This window comes from Belonocnema kinseyi, chromosome 4 (assembly GCF_010883055.1).
Source record: "Belonocnema kinseyi isolate 2016_QV_RU_SX_M_011 chromosome 4, B_treatae_v1, whole genome shotgun sequence".
NCBI lineage: Eukaryota > Metazoa > Arthropoda > Insecta > Hymenoptera > Cynipidae > Belonocnema > Belonocnema kinseyi.
Window position 1 is genome coordinate 43,761,609 of NC_046660.1, and position 14,951 is coordinate 43,776,559.

At 28.0% G+C, this 14,951-nt stretch overlaps 1 protein-coding gene across 1 annotated transcript; it reads right to left on the reverse strand.

Annotated features, from left to right (window-relative positions):
• Positions 1-2,275: 2,275 nt before the first annotated feature.
• Positions 2,276-13,011, reverse strand: LOC117170869 (elongation of very long chain fatty acids protein 7-like). The gene is made up of 4 exons (XM_033357913.1): positions 12,909-13,011; positions 12,026-12,294; positions 4,852-5,151; positions 2,276-2,398 (listed from the first exon to the last, which is right to left on the reverse strand). Exons 1-4 carry the CDS (start codon positions 13,009-13,011, stop codon positions 2,276-2,278), a joined length of 795 nt encoding a protein of 264 aa, XP_033213804.1.
• Positions 13,012-14,951: the final 1,940 nt, after the last annotated feature.

The window sequence follows — 14,951 nt, forward strand, 5'->3', positions numbered from 1 at the left end:
TTTTGCTGGATCGTCGTATTGATTCCTTTACAGACTGTAACCGCCTATCTCACGGTTGTGTGACGTGGTTATGGCTGAAATTTTACCGCGATTTCGCTGGAAGCGGGTGCAATTATTCAGATTAGCACCCGCTCCCGGCGAAATCCTGCGGTTGTCCTGCTATAATAATTAAAAATGTAGATATGAAATTGAAATCACATATCAAGATTCTATTTAATTTTTTTGGTATATTTGTTGATCGTTAATGTTTTGGAAAATTTGTATACATGTTTTTAATTATTAAAACAACAATACCCAGATATTATGACATAACACTTTTTCTTATAAAAATGTATTAAAACTATCAAAGGCTTTATCATATATTGTAATGTCACATTTTATATTAATTGCATTATTTTTCTCTTCCTTTATTATTATTGATCTAGTAGAATAATTATAAATAGTTCAAAGTATATTTCGAATATTTAACCAAATAATATTTCTTTAAATAGTTGTTTTCTTCATTAAAAGTAGAATCTTTTTTAAGTGAACCGTAATCCAGGTTGCTTTTAGATATACCTTATAAGTTTTGGATACTCCAGATTTATTATTTATAAACAATTAATACAAATGAAATGTTTGCTTGAGCAATATTTATCCGAGAAATTCGAAAATTTTCTCTCTGATCTGATATACATTGCTATTAGTGATTCTTTAAAACACGAATTTTATTTTTGATATTTGTTAATTCCTTAAGCAATTAATTATCAGTTGTTTCCAGTACTTGATCCCATTGTCTTATAAAAGTTAAGTTTTTCCTTATAAATTTGTAGTCAGCGTATCTTTTTTTATATTGCATATCTTGATATTTCAGCTTTACTGCTGAACAAATTATTAATGTTTGAAGAATGTTGATCAGGAAATGCACTAATAAATATTTATTCGTGAAGATACATACTTATTTTAGACTTCAATATGTTTCGTTGTTTATACCCCGAAATTGTTTAAACAATTACTTATTCAGCGAAATCTTCTCAGACAATATCAAAATAACGCGACATCGTAGAACATACTGATAGGCAGCGTACATATTTACAACTTGAGAAGATACTGGAAATAAATATTAATTATTTTTTCAAACAATTCATAAATATAACAAAGGAAATGCACGTTCTCAACATTCACTAGTTGTTATATTTATAGCAGAAAAGAGAGGAAAAAAGATTTGTAATTGCAAATTATTTTAAGATATTGCTAATTATTCCACTGGACCTAAAATAATAATTTATGAAAAAAAAACGAGACTTTGTGCAGAATTTACACAAGCGATTTTTTCTATGTATTAATTTTACAGGACGTGTGTTTTCACATAATCTTATATAACTAAAATTGCACCGAAAAAACTTTGAAATAAAGTTTAAGCCTTTTTAATGTATATAAAATGTATTTAAGTTAAATAAATAGTATGCCTTATATCTAAAAATACTTTGTCATTCGTTTGATGAAGGTTAGAAGGAAGTCGAAGCTTTCCTAATCAACAATAATTCGGATTTTCTTTATCTATATAATTTTATTTTAATATCAGACTTACAGTTTTTCTATCATGAACCTTAAAAATGTCGTAAATATATAGTCATTTTAATCACACAAATCAAGCATAGTTGTAAATAGTTTGTTAGTTAGAAAAATATAAACTGTTTATAATTAAAATTAATTAAAAATGCCGGTGACTTTTAAAATAATATACAATAATATACAATATGCATTGTGCAGTTAATCGCGTAGAAAAAATTTTTCTCGGATGAAACAGTCAATTTAAGGTGTTATCAGGATGAAGTAATTTTCTCATGAATTTGTTTAAATTGGAAATTTAAAGTCATTAAAGTGATATCTAATGGTATGTAATTAGAAAGTGATTGATTATTCCAAAGGTGAGACACAAATTAGCTTATTCACGCAAGTGACGTAAGCTCTATCGCAGGGTATCGAAAATAGCACATAGTTTATTTTAGCGGTTAAACATTTCTTAAGATTTTTGTTTGAAAATGTTTAATAGAAATATACGAAAAGAACATTCAATTTTCTAATGCTCTAAAATAAATATTTTATTTACTGAATCTTTTCTAATTTTTTGGTAAACGAACGATATTATATATTATATATTATATTTATTACAAACTTTTTCTAATAATTCAATCGAAGAAAGAAAATCAGTTAGTAAGACAGATCGTTATTTAAAATAGTTCTAATTATTGAAGACAAAATTATTCCTAAATGACATAGAATCTCCTAGAGATTATTTTTTCTTTTTCGAACCTAGGTAGGTTTTCTTATAAAAGTCATAAAATAAGTAAAAGTTTACAAGTACATTTGGAACCATAACAAGGATTGGGAATTTTGGAACGACGCATAATGGATTCATAGCGACGAAAGCATGTAACAACAAAAAGACGAATTGCACCTGAAAAAAGGCAATTTTTTAATTAAAAATCAAAAGTTAAAGTTAAACAAAATTGTTAGATTTCATCATAGTAGATTTTACTACGCAGTCAAAACCTTTATTAAAGGTCGAAAATAAAAATTCTGGAATTCGAAATCTATTCGTATTGAGATCGTAAAACTGTTTACATTTTTTTCTCTTCCAATTTTTTTGCATTTCCAGATGTCATAAAAAGGTATTTTCATTTAGTGTAAATACGAGAAAAATTTTTCCTGAAAACTGAAAAGTTCTCAGTGACAAAAATGCACGAGGAAAAAAACCGTAAGGCTTGGTTATTATAATCGGAAATTAGAAAATCTGCATTCTGGAATGAAATTTGAACAACTTGATTGCATTTTTTTAGTACGAAAATGAAATTTTTCTTTAAATCTTGTATGACACATATTAAAAAAATATGTTAAAAACGCTATCACAATTCAAAATTGTTCAAGATTTAAAATTGAATAATTTGAACAAAAAGCGTTAGATTTATATTGAGTCATTTCTGTTATAAAATACCAGTTTCTGGTTTAACATGCCAGCATAACCTAAAGTTGATGAAATTATAAATATTTCTTGAAAACTCATAATTTTTTATTAAAAACACCAGTTTTGACGAAATCAATATTATGAACTTGGCATTTCAAATTTGGTTCGAAACCGGTATTTCTATGACTTTACACATTATAAACAAAACATTATTCAGAAATGTAAATTTTCTTGGAAATCTAAAATGATTTTTGTTTAAAAAACGCTATTTCGTGAAAAAACGTGAATATAACCTGAATCTGTTTATAAATTGTAAATTTTGTTCGAAGTATAATTAGTTTTGTTCAAAAATACCAATTTACAGTCAAAAATGCTAAAATAAGTAGAAAGCGAAAGTTGTTCTAAAAATTTGTATCTTTGTAATCGAATAATTTTATTCACAAATCCCAATTCCCAGTGAGAAAGAAATATATAACCTAACATTATTCAAAATTGTAAATTTTATTTGAAATCTAATGATTTTTTTTAATGTTGGCATAACATAACATAATCTAAATTTGTTGGTTATAGGGAATCCTCTTGAAGATTTTCATTTAATAAATATTGTTTTAAAATGCCAATTTCCGATAAATTGTAGTAACATAGTCTACAAATATATAAAATTTTAATTTTCAGCAGAAAGCACTAGCATAAAACATAATATTTTCAATAATTTATCACATAATTTGAAAGTTTTTATTTAGCCGTGCAACTGTATTAGAAAGCACGAATGCTCCTCAATCCGCATAACGTTTTTAATAATATTTATTGTTAAAGGGATTATTTATAGTCTTAATTGTCCGAAATTTAATTAGATATAAAACAATTTCAAGATGTTTTATAAGGTTTCCAACAACAATGATTTCAGAACTTTTGATAACAAACGTTACATCACTTTTTTAGATAACAAATCGATCTTGATGTATGAGAGCATTTTAAATGTTTGTTTCATACGACTAATTTAGAATTCCAGAATTTGTAATTTTTGATCCATTTTATTATATAACTGCCCGAATAACAATGCTTCGACTTGAGTTCGACTTGAATTGCCTCCAATCAAGACATGCTGAAGTCGAAAAGGTCGACTTGAGCATGTCTTGAGACGCATGTCTTGAGAGCATGTCAGTTTTGAGACGGAGCCAGACTTCAATTTATGTCTTAGAGAGAATTGTTTATGTCTTGAAGACATAAATTTATCTCTTAAGTCGTATTTTTATGACATCAACACGTGCGGCTTATAACTTCAAGCGTATACCTTTCATAAAAAAGGTTATTTCTAACAGTCATAAAAGCTAATCTTTGTTAATGCCTAAACAATCTTGTATATTTTCATACAATATGCATATTAAATCAACTTATTTACGGATTGTTATTTGTATTATACTTATTTGACGATGATACCGAAAATGTTGTTTGTTTTTACGTATTTCTAACAGCATAGGAGATCCTTCTAGAAAGTTACAATGTATATTTTTTTGAAGACATTTTTTAAGGGTTATACTCGTTCAGACTCACCGATTCTGAATTTTTAAATTAAAAATAAATTAATTAATAATTACAAATTTTTCATTCATCAATTTTAATCCCATTTATGAGCCAAAAAAGGTTCGCCAAACTCAGTCAATACAAGGCTCGTCTTGAGTCAAGTAAACTTTGTCTTAGCCAAGACAAGGCTCGACTTAAGGCAAGTAAACGCTGTTTTACTTGTCGTGGCCATGAAGGTAAGATGAAGGCTTATGTCTCGACTCAGTTTTGAGACGCAGCCAGATATCGATGCCTTGGAGACGAACTCAAGACATAATCAAGTCGAACTCAAGTCGAAGCATTTTTACTCGAGTGTTCGTGGAAATAAAAAATTTGCTTACCATTTGTATTATTGTTACATAGCGCTTGAAGCGATGAACCTCCTTCTTAATTCCTTCTATACTGCTCAAAAAGTAGTAGCTGTACATTATTATATGAACTGTACTATTTAGTGCTGGATAAAAAACTGCCATTCCTCCAGCAAAATATCTGGTAAGTATCAAGCTGAGTACTACTGTACTTATGTGATGATAGACATGTAAAAATGAAATTTGGTTGTCCTTCTTTCGTAGGACAAACAGACCTGTCTCAATGAGGTCAACTATTTTCAATAATGTTACGTAATAACAAGCCCTTGCTGCCTGAAATTAAATTTCTGTTGGTTATTTAAATGAATTCGCTGAGAAGGAAATTTATTTATAAGGGCTGCCACAGAGTCACTTAAGTTACTTTTTATCACTTTTTTTAAAGAAAAGGCCAGTTGATACCCTTCAATCTATCTAATTTCATATTTTATCTAGAAAAACAGAGCAAAGGGTACAGCCGGGTAAGCATGCAAAAAAGTTATCCGCCATATTGGAAGAGTTAGACGTGGGGCAGGGGTTGATGTCCGTTTTTGTTTTACTTTTTCTCTTCTTCTATCTTTAAAAAATGTTTTAAAATTCACCGAAATTCCATTTATCATTCCCTTCGTACATAGTTTCGTTCAGAAAATGAGTTTGAATTTTTTGAGATTTTTAAATGTCGGGGATATTCGTATACAAAATTAAATACTCTACTTTTCACATATTCCAACACTTGAGGCTTATTGATACCTGAATATATATTTATATAATCCAATGATATAAGTGTATTTACAGACTATTGAATACATTGTACATGGTGTCCAAAAAGTTCCGGAACGGCTAAATATTTCCCTGGGCAAAACATGTTTTAAAAACTTTAAGGTTATTCTTGGAGTAACTTTAAACGAGGAATTTAATGGTGACCGTGGTTTGGAACTTGGCGATGACCTTTAAGGTTTTTTTAAGGTCTACTTGTTTGTTTGTTTTTTTTTTTTTTTTTTTTTAAATTGAAACCCACTTATTTAACGTGGCTATCGAAAGAGCGGGAAATCTTAGTGCAAAAATGTACTCAGGTTATTAGTCAGGCGTGACCATCCTGGTCACTAGAAGGTTCTTAACTTAAGCAAGGTTTGGAAACATCTGAAAAGCGCATTCATGTCTAAGGTTACATCTAAATGCACTTTGCTATAATAAATAAGTAAGGTCGTTATTAATTATTTCCAGAAGCTGCGCTTCACAGATGTTTCGAAACCTTGCTTAAGTTTAAATAACCCTTGAGGGACCATGAAGGTCACACCTGGTCTTGGACCTGAGTACATTTTTTAACTTAAAATTTCCCGCTATTTCGACCGCTGACGTCAAATAAGGGAGTTTCTACTTGAAAAAAAAAACAATTTGATCTTGATATAACCTTGAAGAAATGCCTCGTTCACAGTAACTCTAAGAAGGACCTGAATACTTTTGGAAAATATTTAATCCGGGAAAATATACAATCGTCTTGGAACTTTTTATACGCCCTGTACACACATACACACATATAGTCATAGAATTGAAGATCTTTTCCATGCTTTTTTACTGACGACAATATTGAGACAATAAGATGAAAGTAAAATCACGAGACATTAATAAAAACAGTGGCACGTGCTTTATCAATTACAAACCGACATGTTGAAGCATAATTTTTCATGTGCGTTAAGAACTATTGAAAGAAGTTTGGTGAATGTTTTCAGATTTTTTTCTAAAAATAGAAACAGGGATAGAAAATAAAAAAAATATTGGATGTTACCTCCTTAACTCATTCAATATGGCGGCTGATGGTTTTAAATTTCGGGAAATTTTTTTTTGCTTGTATGCTTTTAAAAGTCTGACCCAACATTTGATTCCCTTTGGGGGCATGTTTGCATGTTTACCCGGATATACCATTTGATTCATTTATGCGCATCTCTTAAAATAACAAATTGCCATTTATACCTCTCTGAATGAGAAAACGCTGTTCTTATGCAAATATTTTGTACACTACTATCTATCCAAAAAATTTATAATCCTTCATTTCTATACAGATTATGGAGAAAATCTCAGCAGGAAAAATTTCTAAAATATGAGATAATGTACATCTTGTAGGTAAAGGTTACGTTTTTTTCAGAATGCTTAACTGTGAATGGCTGTTAGTTCCTGGAAATAAATTAAAAAAATAAGCTTCGAGAATCGAAAATCTCTTTGTATTTTTCAAAGAAGCAAATAATTTTTTAAACATGCAAGCGCATATTTGCTCATTAGTACTAAATACACCATTGTCAGAAGTCAAAAAGTTCAATAATTTGCCTCAAGAATTATCTCCGTTTGAAGTGTAGTTTTGGAGGTGACACTTTACTAATCTTTTGTTATTAAATTAATAAGTAATTATTATTTATGACTTTAAAATTTACTATTGCATACAGAAAGGATCAAAGAAATTCATACATTTTTTGCAGAGTTTTTGTAATTTATTTGCTGGGACTTATAGATACCGAAAGTTGAGTATTCTGAAATGATCGTAAGATAATGGTACATTAAAATCTTTCACTCATCAGGAAATAATGGCTGATGGACTGCAAGTTTTAAAACTCTGTATTGGTATAGGAAAAAACTTCATCTGCAGCATGATGTTTGTCCCATATTAAAAAAAATCTCTGCTGAGATGCACCCAAATTTGTTTGAATCCTCAACAAAATAAATAAATTTCTTTTAAAAATAAATCTTGTTCAAAGGTTCCGAAAGCCCCATGAAATTTGAAAAGTATTTCCCATAAGCAAAAAATAAGTTTTTGTAAACTTTATTCAGAATCACCAACATTAGATGAATAAAGTTAAGCACGCCATTTCTTCTCACAATTACCTATAGAATTCAAATAAATAATTCTTTTTTAAATATCACTCCCATATGCCTGTTTTAAAGGGTCTCAAAAATCCCTACAAGTAAAAAATTGTGTTTCGCGAGTTTTTTAGTGATAAATATATTTATTTTGCTGGGTTTAAAATAAAAAATAGTTTCTTATATATAAAATATTGCCTTCTGCTGATAAATAAATCTTTAAACATATCGTATAAATAATTTATTATTCTTTTTAGCAATTTTTTCTTTGAATGTAAATAGAAATTCGTCGTTTTTGTCTATTTTTAAACTTATTTCAAACTAGAAAGTTGCAGTTTTTGTTGTTGTAAATTGTCCACTTACCAGAGTAAGGTTAACGAACCCAGTTAGCAAACATAATTCTTTAAACAAATGATCATTATTTTTAATTATATTCTCCTTAAATAATGCTAGAAATTTTCAGTTTTTTCTGAAATTTTATCTTTGTTTTGGCTTTTTAGCTATGAAAAAACAATAAGTAAATAATAAGGGAATCGTGTTTTAAACCATCTTTTTTTTAAGAATTTATTTTTCTAAAATAAAACATATATTTGAAATATGTTAAAAATTTTCCTGGATTTAGTTACTGAGATACTTTTTGTTAAATTAATACTAGTATTTATTATTTTTTCCTAACGAGAAAGTCAAAGAAAGGCTCAAAATTACAGGAAAAACTAGCAGCTTTCTAAGAATAACCTAAGAGAAGGTAGCTATAAACAATAATAAATTGTTTAAAAAATCATGTTTTTTAACTTGCATTAAGTGTTATCTCATCAAGTAAAAAGTGCACAAAAAGTTAAAATGTCGAGAAAACCCCGTAATGGGTAGCATTCATATAAGGGAAGATATTTATAAAAAATACAAATTTGTTTAAACAATTAGTTTCGTTGAATTTCATTAATTATTACAGCGATCTATGTAAAAAAGTTGACAAAAAGTAGAAAAAATCAGAAAAAACTGCAAATTGCTAACTTCACTATAAGAAGATAGTTATAGACAAGAATAATTTGTTTAAACAGTTCCATTGTTTAAATTGCATCAATATTGACATTGGTCTAAGTGCAAAGTGGACAAAAAGTTGAATATTAAAAAAAACTTTCTAGCATTATCCAAAAAGACTGTCATTTAAAATTATAAAAAATTATTTAAACAATTATATTTGTTAGTATGATTTAATTATTACTAAAAGTACAGCTGATCTTGAAAGTTTGAATTCTTTTTAATTGTGAAGTCCATTATTATATTTTTCGTTCAGAATTCATCTCTTTTGTTGAAAATTATACTATTTTGTTGAAAATTTAATAATTTTGTTGAAAATTGAACTATTTTGTTGGAAATTCATCTTTTATGGTCGAAAGTTAAACTAATTTGATAAAAACTTATTTTATTGGTTAAAGATTTAACTATTTTGTTGATTTATTTATTTTATTCTAAACTTGGCGGTATTCATATCGTTAAAAAACAACAATTAATTCATAATAATTATTAATTTATCTATCTACATTTAAAAAAATAATTTTTAAAAGTAAAAAAGAAATGTCCAGGGTAATTGTGTAATTAGTTTTAAAAAAACTAAGCGTCCCATTAAAGAATCGAAAACACCTTTGTATTCGTCTACAAAATGTTTAGGTAATTTTATTTTGCTTCTGTTTGGAATCATTTTTTAAATAATTTTTCTTTCATAAATGTAGAAAATTTCTTTAAAAGCTCAGTTTTGAAATTCCAATGTGTAAGTAGACGTAAATAACTAGCATATGGCATAAGAATTGGGTTGAGGAAAGAAAATAAAATATTTTTCCTCTTTCCTACAGTAAATTGCATATTTTTAGAAAAAATTATGCATTGTAAATTGATATCATTTCATCACGAATAATGAGTAAAACATGCCTCAGTTTAATCAAAACGGAATAAATCAATTGCTATTTTGTTCATAACTTCAAGTCTAATAAATTAAAAAGAATTTTTTTCACTTAATTTATTTAAAAAACTCTCAGATTTTAATTCAAATTTCATTTTTATAAATTAAGTACAAGCCTCAATATCCTTAAATATCGGGAAATGAAATCAAATGGATTGATCACATTTTGTTTTCTATACTGTTGTATTTTCGGGTCAGAATTCATATTTTTTGGGTTAAAATTGTATTAATTAGTTAAAAATTCATCTATTTTGTTGAAATTGCAATATTTTTACTCAGGGGGTTAGCAATTGAAAGAATATTCCTATTTTATTCAATATAGTACCTATATTATTTTAAGTAAAATAATTGAATGCCTTATAGTTGCCATATTTTTAAACTTTATATTCTTCTGATTTTCTAGTTTCTATTGCAAAGTATCGAAACATGAATATAGCCGTTAAGTATCAAAAAGTTATACATTGGTTCTCAAAGCCGAACTCAGCAATAGAATTTTATCCAATGTTATAAATGAACCCCAATCAAATAAATACTATGTAATGGAATCGAAATTTTTGATTTTTGCAATAATTTAAATTTAATAAATCAAAAAAAGTTTTTTGATACAAATAATTAATAGGAGTTTATAGTTCGTTTGAAATATAAACTACAAGTATAAGTAATTCAGTTTAAAGAAAAAAATTTTATATTTCAATTATTGATTTTTTTTCTTGCGTCTTTCCGAATTTGTTAAACATAACATTCTCTTCTACTCAAAAACAAACCAAAGTACGTGTTTTGATCAAATTCTTTACTTTTTTTTCTGAAATAGTAGAATTTTTAACTAATAAAGATCAATTTTGATTAAAAAATAAAATAGTTGATGTTCAAACTAAAAAGATTTTCATATTAAATGAAAAACAGCTAAATTAAAAAAAAGACAAATTTTCAAGCAAATATTCAATTTTGAAGGTCAAAAATTAATTTAGAAAAAAAGATTTTCAATAAAATAGTAAAAATTTTATCGAAAGGAATTATTTTTAATCTAAATAAATGTAGTTCTAATAAAAACAGTAGTTTAATTTACAGTTAAGAAAATGGTTTTGAACTATAAAAAAGACATTTCTAAAAAATACTTAAACTTTCAAAAAAAAAAAATTAATTAATTTTAAACCAAAAAGATGAGTTTTCAACTAAAATATTAGCTTTTAACAAAATAAAAATATTTTTAGCATAGTAGTTAAATTTTCATTCAAAGAAATTAATTTTTAACCATAATAAATTATTTTACTTATAAGAAGAAGATTTGTTTTTTAAATGTTAATTTTCAAACAGTATATAGTTGAATTTTCAATTAAAAAATACTTTTTAAGAAAATAAAAACAAATTTTTCAAAAATCAGTTAAATTTTCAATCCAAAAATGATTTAAAACCGAAAAAATTAATTGGCAAGCGTAACGATTAATTTCCAACCAAAAGAACGAATTTTCAATATAATACATGAATTTGCATCCAAATGGTTGATTTTTAAACTGAAATAGGCGAATTTTTATTAAAAAATGGCAAGTTAAATTTTGAGGCAATCAATTCTTAACAAAAAAAACTAGTTTTCACCAAAATATTTTATTTTAAACCAAAAAGATGATCTTTCAACAAACAACGTAAAAAGCAATAGTTGATATTTCAACCAAAAAATATTTTAAGCTTGTAGCCGGTAAATTCAATCAATAGGGATGAATTTTTCAATAAATTATGTAATTTTTCAGATAAAAAAGATAGGGATCTAACCGAGAATTAAACAAAAACAAGTAAAAGACGAAATTTTGGCAAAATATTTCAATTTTTAAACAGAGAGAAGAAACTTCAACCTATAAAATGTTGATAAAAAAAAGTTGAATTGAGAAGAAAGAAAACTATTTTTTTCCAAAACAGTTGTTTTTTTAATTTGAAAAATATTTTTTTTTCCGTTATTAAAATAGAAAACTTTTGAGGCCATGTAATTCGAATCGTTCTTTCAGTAAACAAGAATGTTATATTTGTGAAAATTCAGAACTGCGCAAGAAAAACTGACCGTACTCAAAATATTAAATTTTTTCTTTTTAAACTGAATGAATTACACTTTTACTTTATTTCACGAATGAAGTATAAACTGTTATTTACAATTTTTATAAGAAAACCTATTGTTCATTTATGAAATTTGAATTTTCGCAGAACTCGTACCCAAACAGATTGCGCACCCTGGTAAGTAGTAAACTACACCAACATGGGCCTATTTTTGTCTTCTGAACATTAGCTACTTTTTGATTAGTCAATTTTGTCAAGTACATTAGTCTGTGGCAGCCCTGATTATTATTTATTTTATTTTATTGTATTATGATGACGTACTCTTACTGCATCAGGATTCCAGGAATAATCACCTGTGTCACATCGTAACGCTGTTGCGTCGGGATAAACTGCTAAAATTTCGTAGACTATGTAAGCATTTGAAACGACTTGAAAAATGTTGTAAAGCCGAATAAAAGTCTTCAGTTCGTATGCTGGCCTGTTTTTCATGTATCGTGGACCATAGTGAAACACAAAATATACATAAGTGAATACTATTAAAAAAGTTGGCCATATACTTCCCAGTAAAGGCCAATCCCTTACTCGAGGATCTGAAAAAAAGATAATTAGTTAATTCAAAAATTTAATGTTTACTCTTAGAGGCGATTAAACAGCCCCACAAAAAAAGGTTCTGCAACCTGAGGTAAACCATAATACCTATATCTTATTGAGGTTGCTGAATTCAAATCTAGAGTCAATTTGACCTCATCAGATCAGGATCAAGGTCAAGTAAAGGTAGTTTTTTCGAATCCGGGGTAATTTTTACCCCGTCAGCTCGGGATGAAAGTCTTTCCAATGACAAAATTGAGAAAATCATGGAATCGAACTTATGCGGCCGAACTAACTCTGGATTTGGATTCAGCATCTCCAGAAACGTCTAATAGTAGAGGTTTTCTCCAACTGCATGGTTTTATAAATGTTGAGCTTCGGGATGACCGTCATCTCGACCTAATAAGGTAAAAATGACGCCGAATTCGGATTTAGTGACTCCAAAATCTTTTTAAAGTAGTGGTTCACGCCGATTCAATGTTTGTTCTCATTTTGACTTTCATTAGACCTTGAGAGTCAATCTGACCCCAAATTCGGTTTCAACGACCCTAAAAATGTTTGAGAGTAGAGGCTTTCTCCGATCCAATGGTTTTCTTCGTTTTGACCTTCACTTCACCTTTATATTGACCTGATGGTGTCAAATTGACCCCGGATTCGGAAGCAGTGACCCCAAAAAGTCTGAGATTAGAGGTTTCCTCCGACCCAATGGCTTTATCCATTTTTACTTTCAATTGAACTTGATTCTGACCGGGCAGAGTAAAAATAAGCCCGGATTCGGATTCAGCGACCTCAAAATCATATAAACATGATGTTTAGCTCAGTTTACTGATTTTTTTTTTTGTGAGGCTGCTATGTAACTATCCCACATTCAGCTTCCAACTTTTCATTTTCCAGTGTCAACATTGAATTGTGCCATGTCAAGTATTACGAAATTGAATTATGAACTATTATTTTTTCTTTTTGGACAGTCAAATATTCCTAGTGATTAAAGTTTTTTCTGAAGAATCAAATTATAAAGAAATTTCATATTGAAAAGCTGATTATTTTAGGATAGTATATGGGTGAAAATCAAAAAGTTGACAATATCGTGATCTTGGAATATTATATGCTTGTGTTTGGATAAATAAATTTCTTGCATAGTAAGGTGTCCCTGATTACTTTTTTGAAATGTATGGCCTCATATCTTTCAAAATAGTGATTAAGATCTAAATTTTTTCAGAATTAATAGCACAGTTACAAAATAAAGCTTCCCCTTCTCCTAGTTTCAAAGTTATAATCACTTTTTAAGTGTCCTCTAGTCTTTATGTTATCCGATGATAAAAATTTTTATATTAATTGAATAATAATGAAGGATTATTGAATATCTTTAAATGACGTGATCATTTAGTTGATTTAAAGTGTCCTAATTTTACCAAAATATCTGATTTTGGAGACAACACGGCTCTATTATTAGAAAAAGCATAATTTGGAGGCGTGTCTTCAACTTAAATAAATATTTCACTTTTAATACGATGTTTTACAGTATTATATTATAATAAATTCCCTGGAATTCTAAGAAATGCATTCAAATACAGAAAATACCTTCAGAGCATTTAAAACCCTTAACATAATTGAAATCTGATCAAATTCGTTAAAATCCTTTTAAAATGCAATGCAATATTTTAAAATGTCCTGAAACATTATTATTACTATAAAATCGTTTCTTATATCTTCTAGAATTCTAGAGAATTGCATTAAATTGCATGACAATTCCTTTGAATACCTTAAAATCATTATATCATTTAAAGACTGTTGGATTTTTTTAATACTGTTAAATTGGTTGAAATCCATTTAAGTTATTAAAATGGATTTCACCAATTTCATGCAATCGTTTAAAAAATCCGACGATATTAAAAAACCTTAAAAATCCTTTCAACTTAATGAAATCTGTTAAACTTTTTTTAGAAATCTTTTCAAATGTTTATTTTTTTTTTTTTTGTTTTTTTTTTTTTTTTGTTATTTTTAGTTAATATTGGGCTGAAATAAAACATTAATGCAATTTTTGGTTGCCCGTTATGGTCATGTGGCTGTGGGCATAATAAACTGCAAATCAAATGTCGTGAAATGTTTTGAATCTCTTGAAGTCCCTTCAGTTAAATTTAAAATTGTTAAAAATTCCTAGGAATATTTTAAGGTATGCTCAAATCTTATAGAAAGTTAAGAAACTTATATGAGATTAAAATCGAATCTAAATACCTGTTTAACGTCAAATTATCAAGTTCATGTGCATAATTTCTGCTAATAAAACCAAAAATGCAATGACCAAATTTATAAAACCACTTGTTTTTTTTTTGTTTCGGCACTCATACAGCACCCTTATCAAGGCAAATAAATTTTTTTTAAATATTCAAGCAGGCAGGAACAGCAACGAAACTACAATGGCCTTTTCCTAAAACTTGTTTTGTCTTCCTGACTCTTCTTCAGGCCATTACCAGATATTTCAGGTGTGTTTGTGATGGATCTTTATTTTGACCCTCATTTTATTCTCACGTCTCAGTGATAGAGCATCGTCGATTCGTTTCTGTTCCTGCTTGCACGAATATTTTTATTTTTTTTTATCTTGGTAAGGGTGCTGTATGAGTGCCGAAACGTAAAAAAGTAGTCCAAATTTGCTCGTTGG

What these genes read in the sequence shown, in the direction of transcription:
- LOC117170869 (XM_033357913.1), bottom strand. Translation starts at nt 13,011, where the DNA reads ATGGATAAAGCCATTGGGTCGGAGGAAACCTCTAATCTCAGACTTTTT. An exon ending in GGAATCCTGATGCAGTAAGA is followed by an intron (nt 5,152 to 12,025) that starts GTACGTCATCAT and finishes ATTTAATTTCAG; the next exon opens with GCAGCAAGGGCTTGTTATTA. An exon ending in ATGTAACAATAATACAAATG is followed by an intron (nt 2,399 to 4,851) that starts GTAAGCAAATTT and finishes TTCGTCGCTATG; the next exon opens with AATCCATTATGCGTCGTTCC.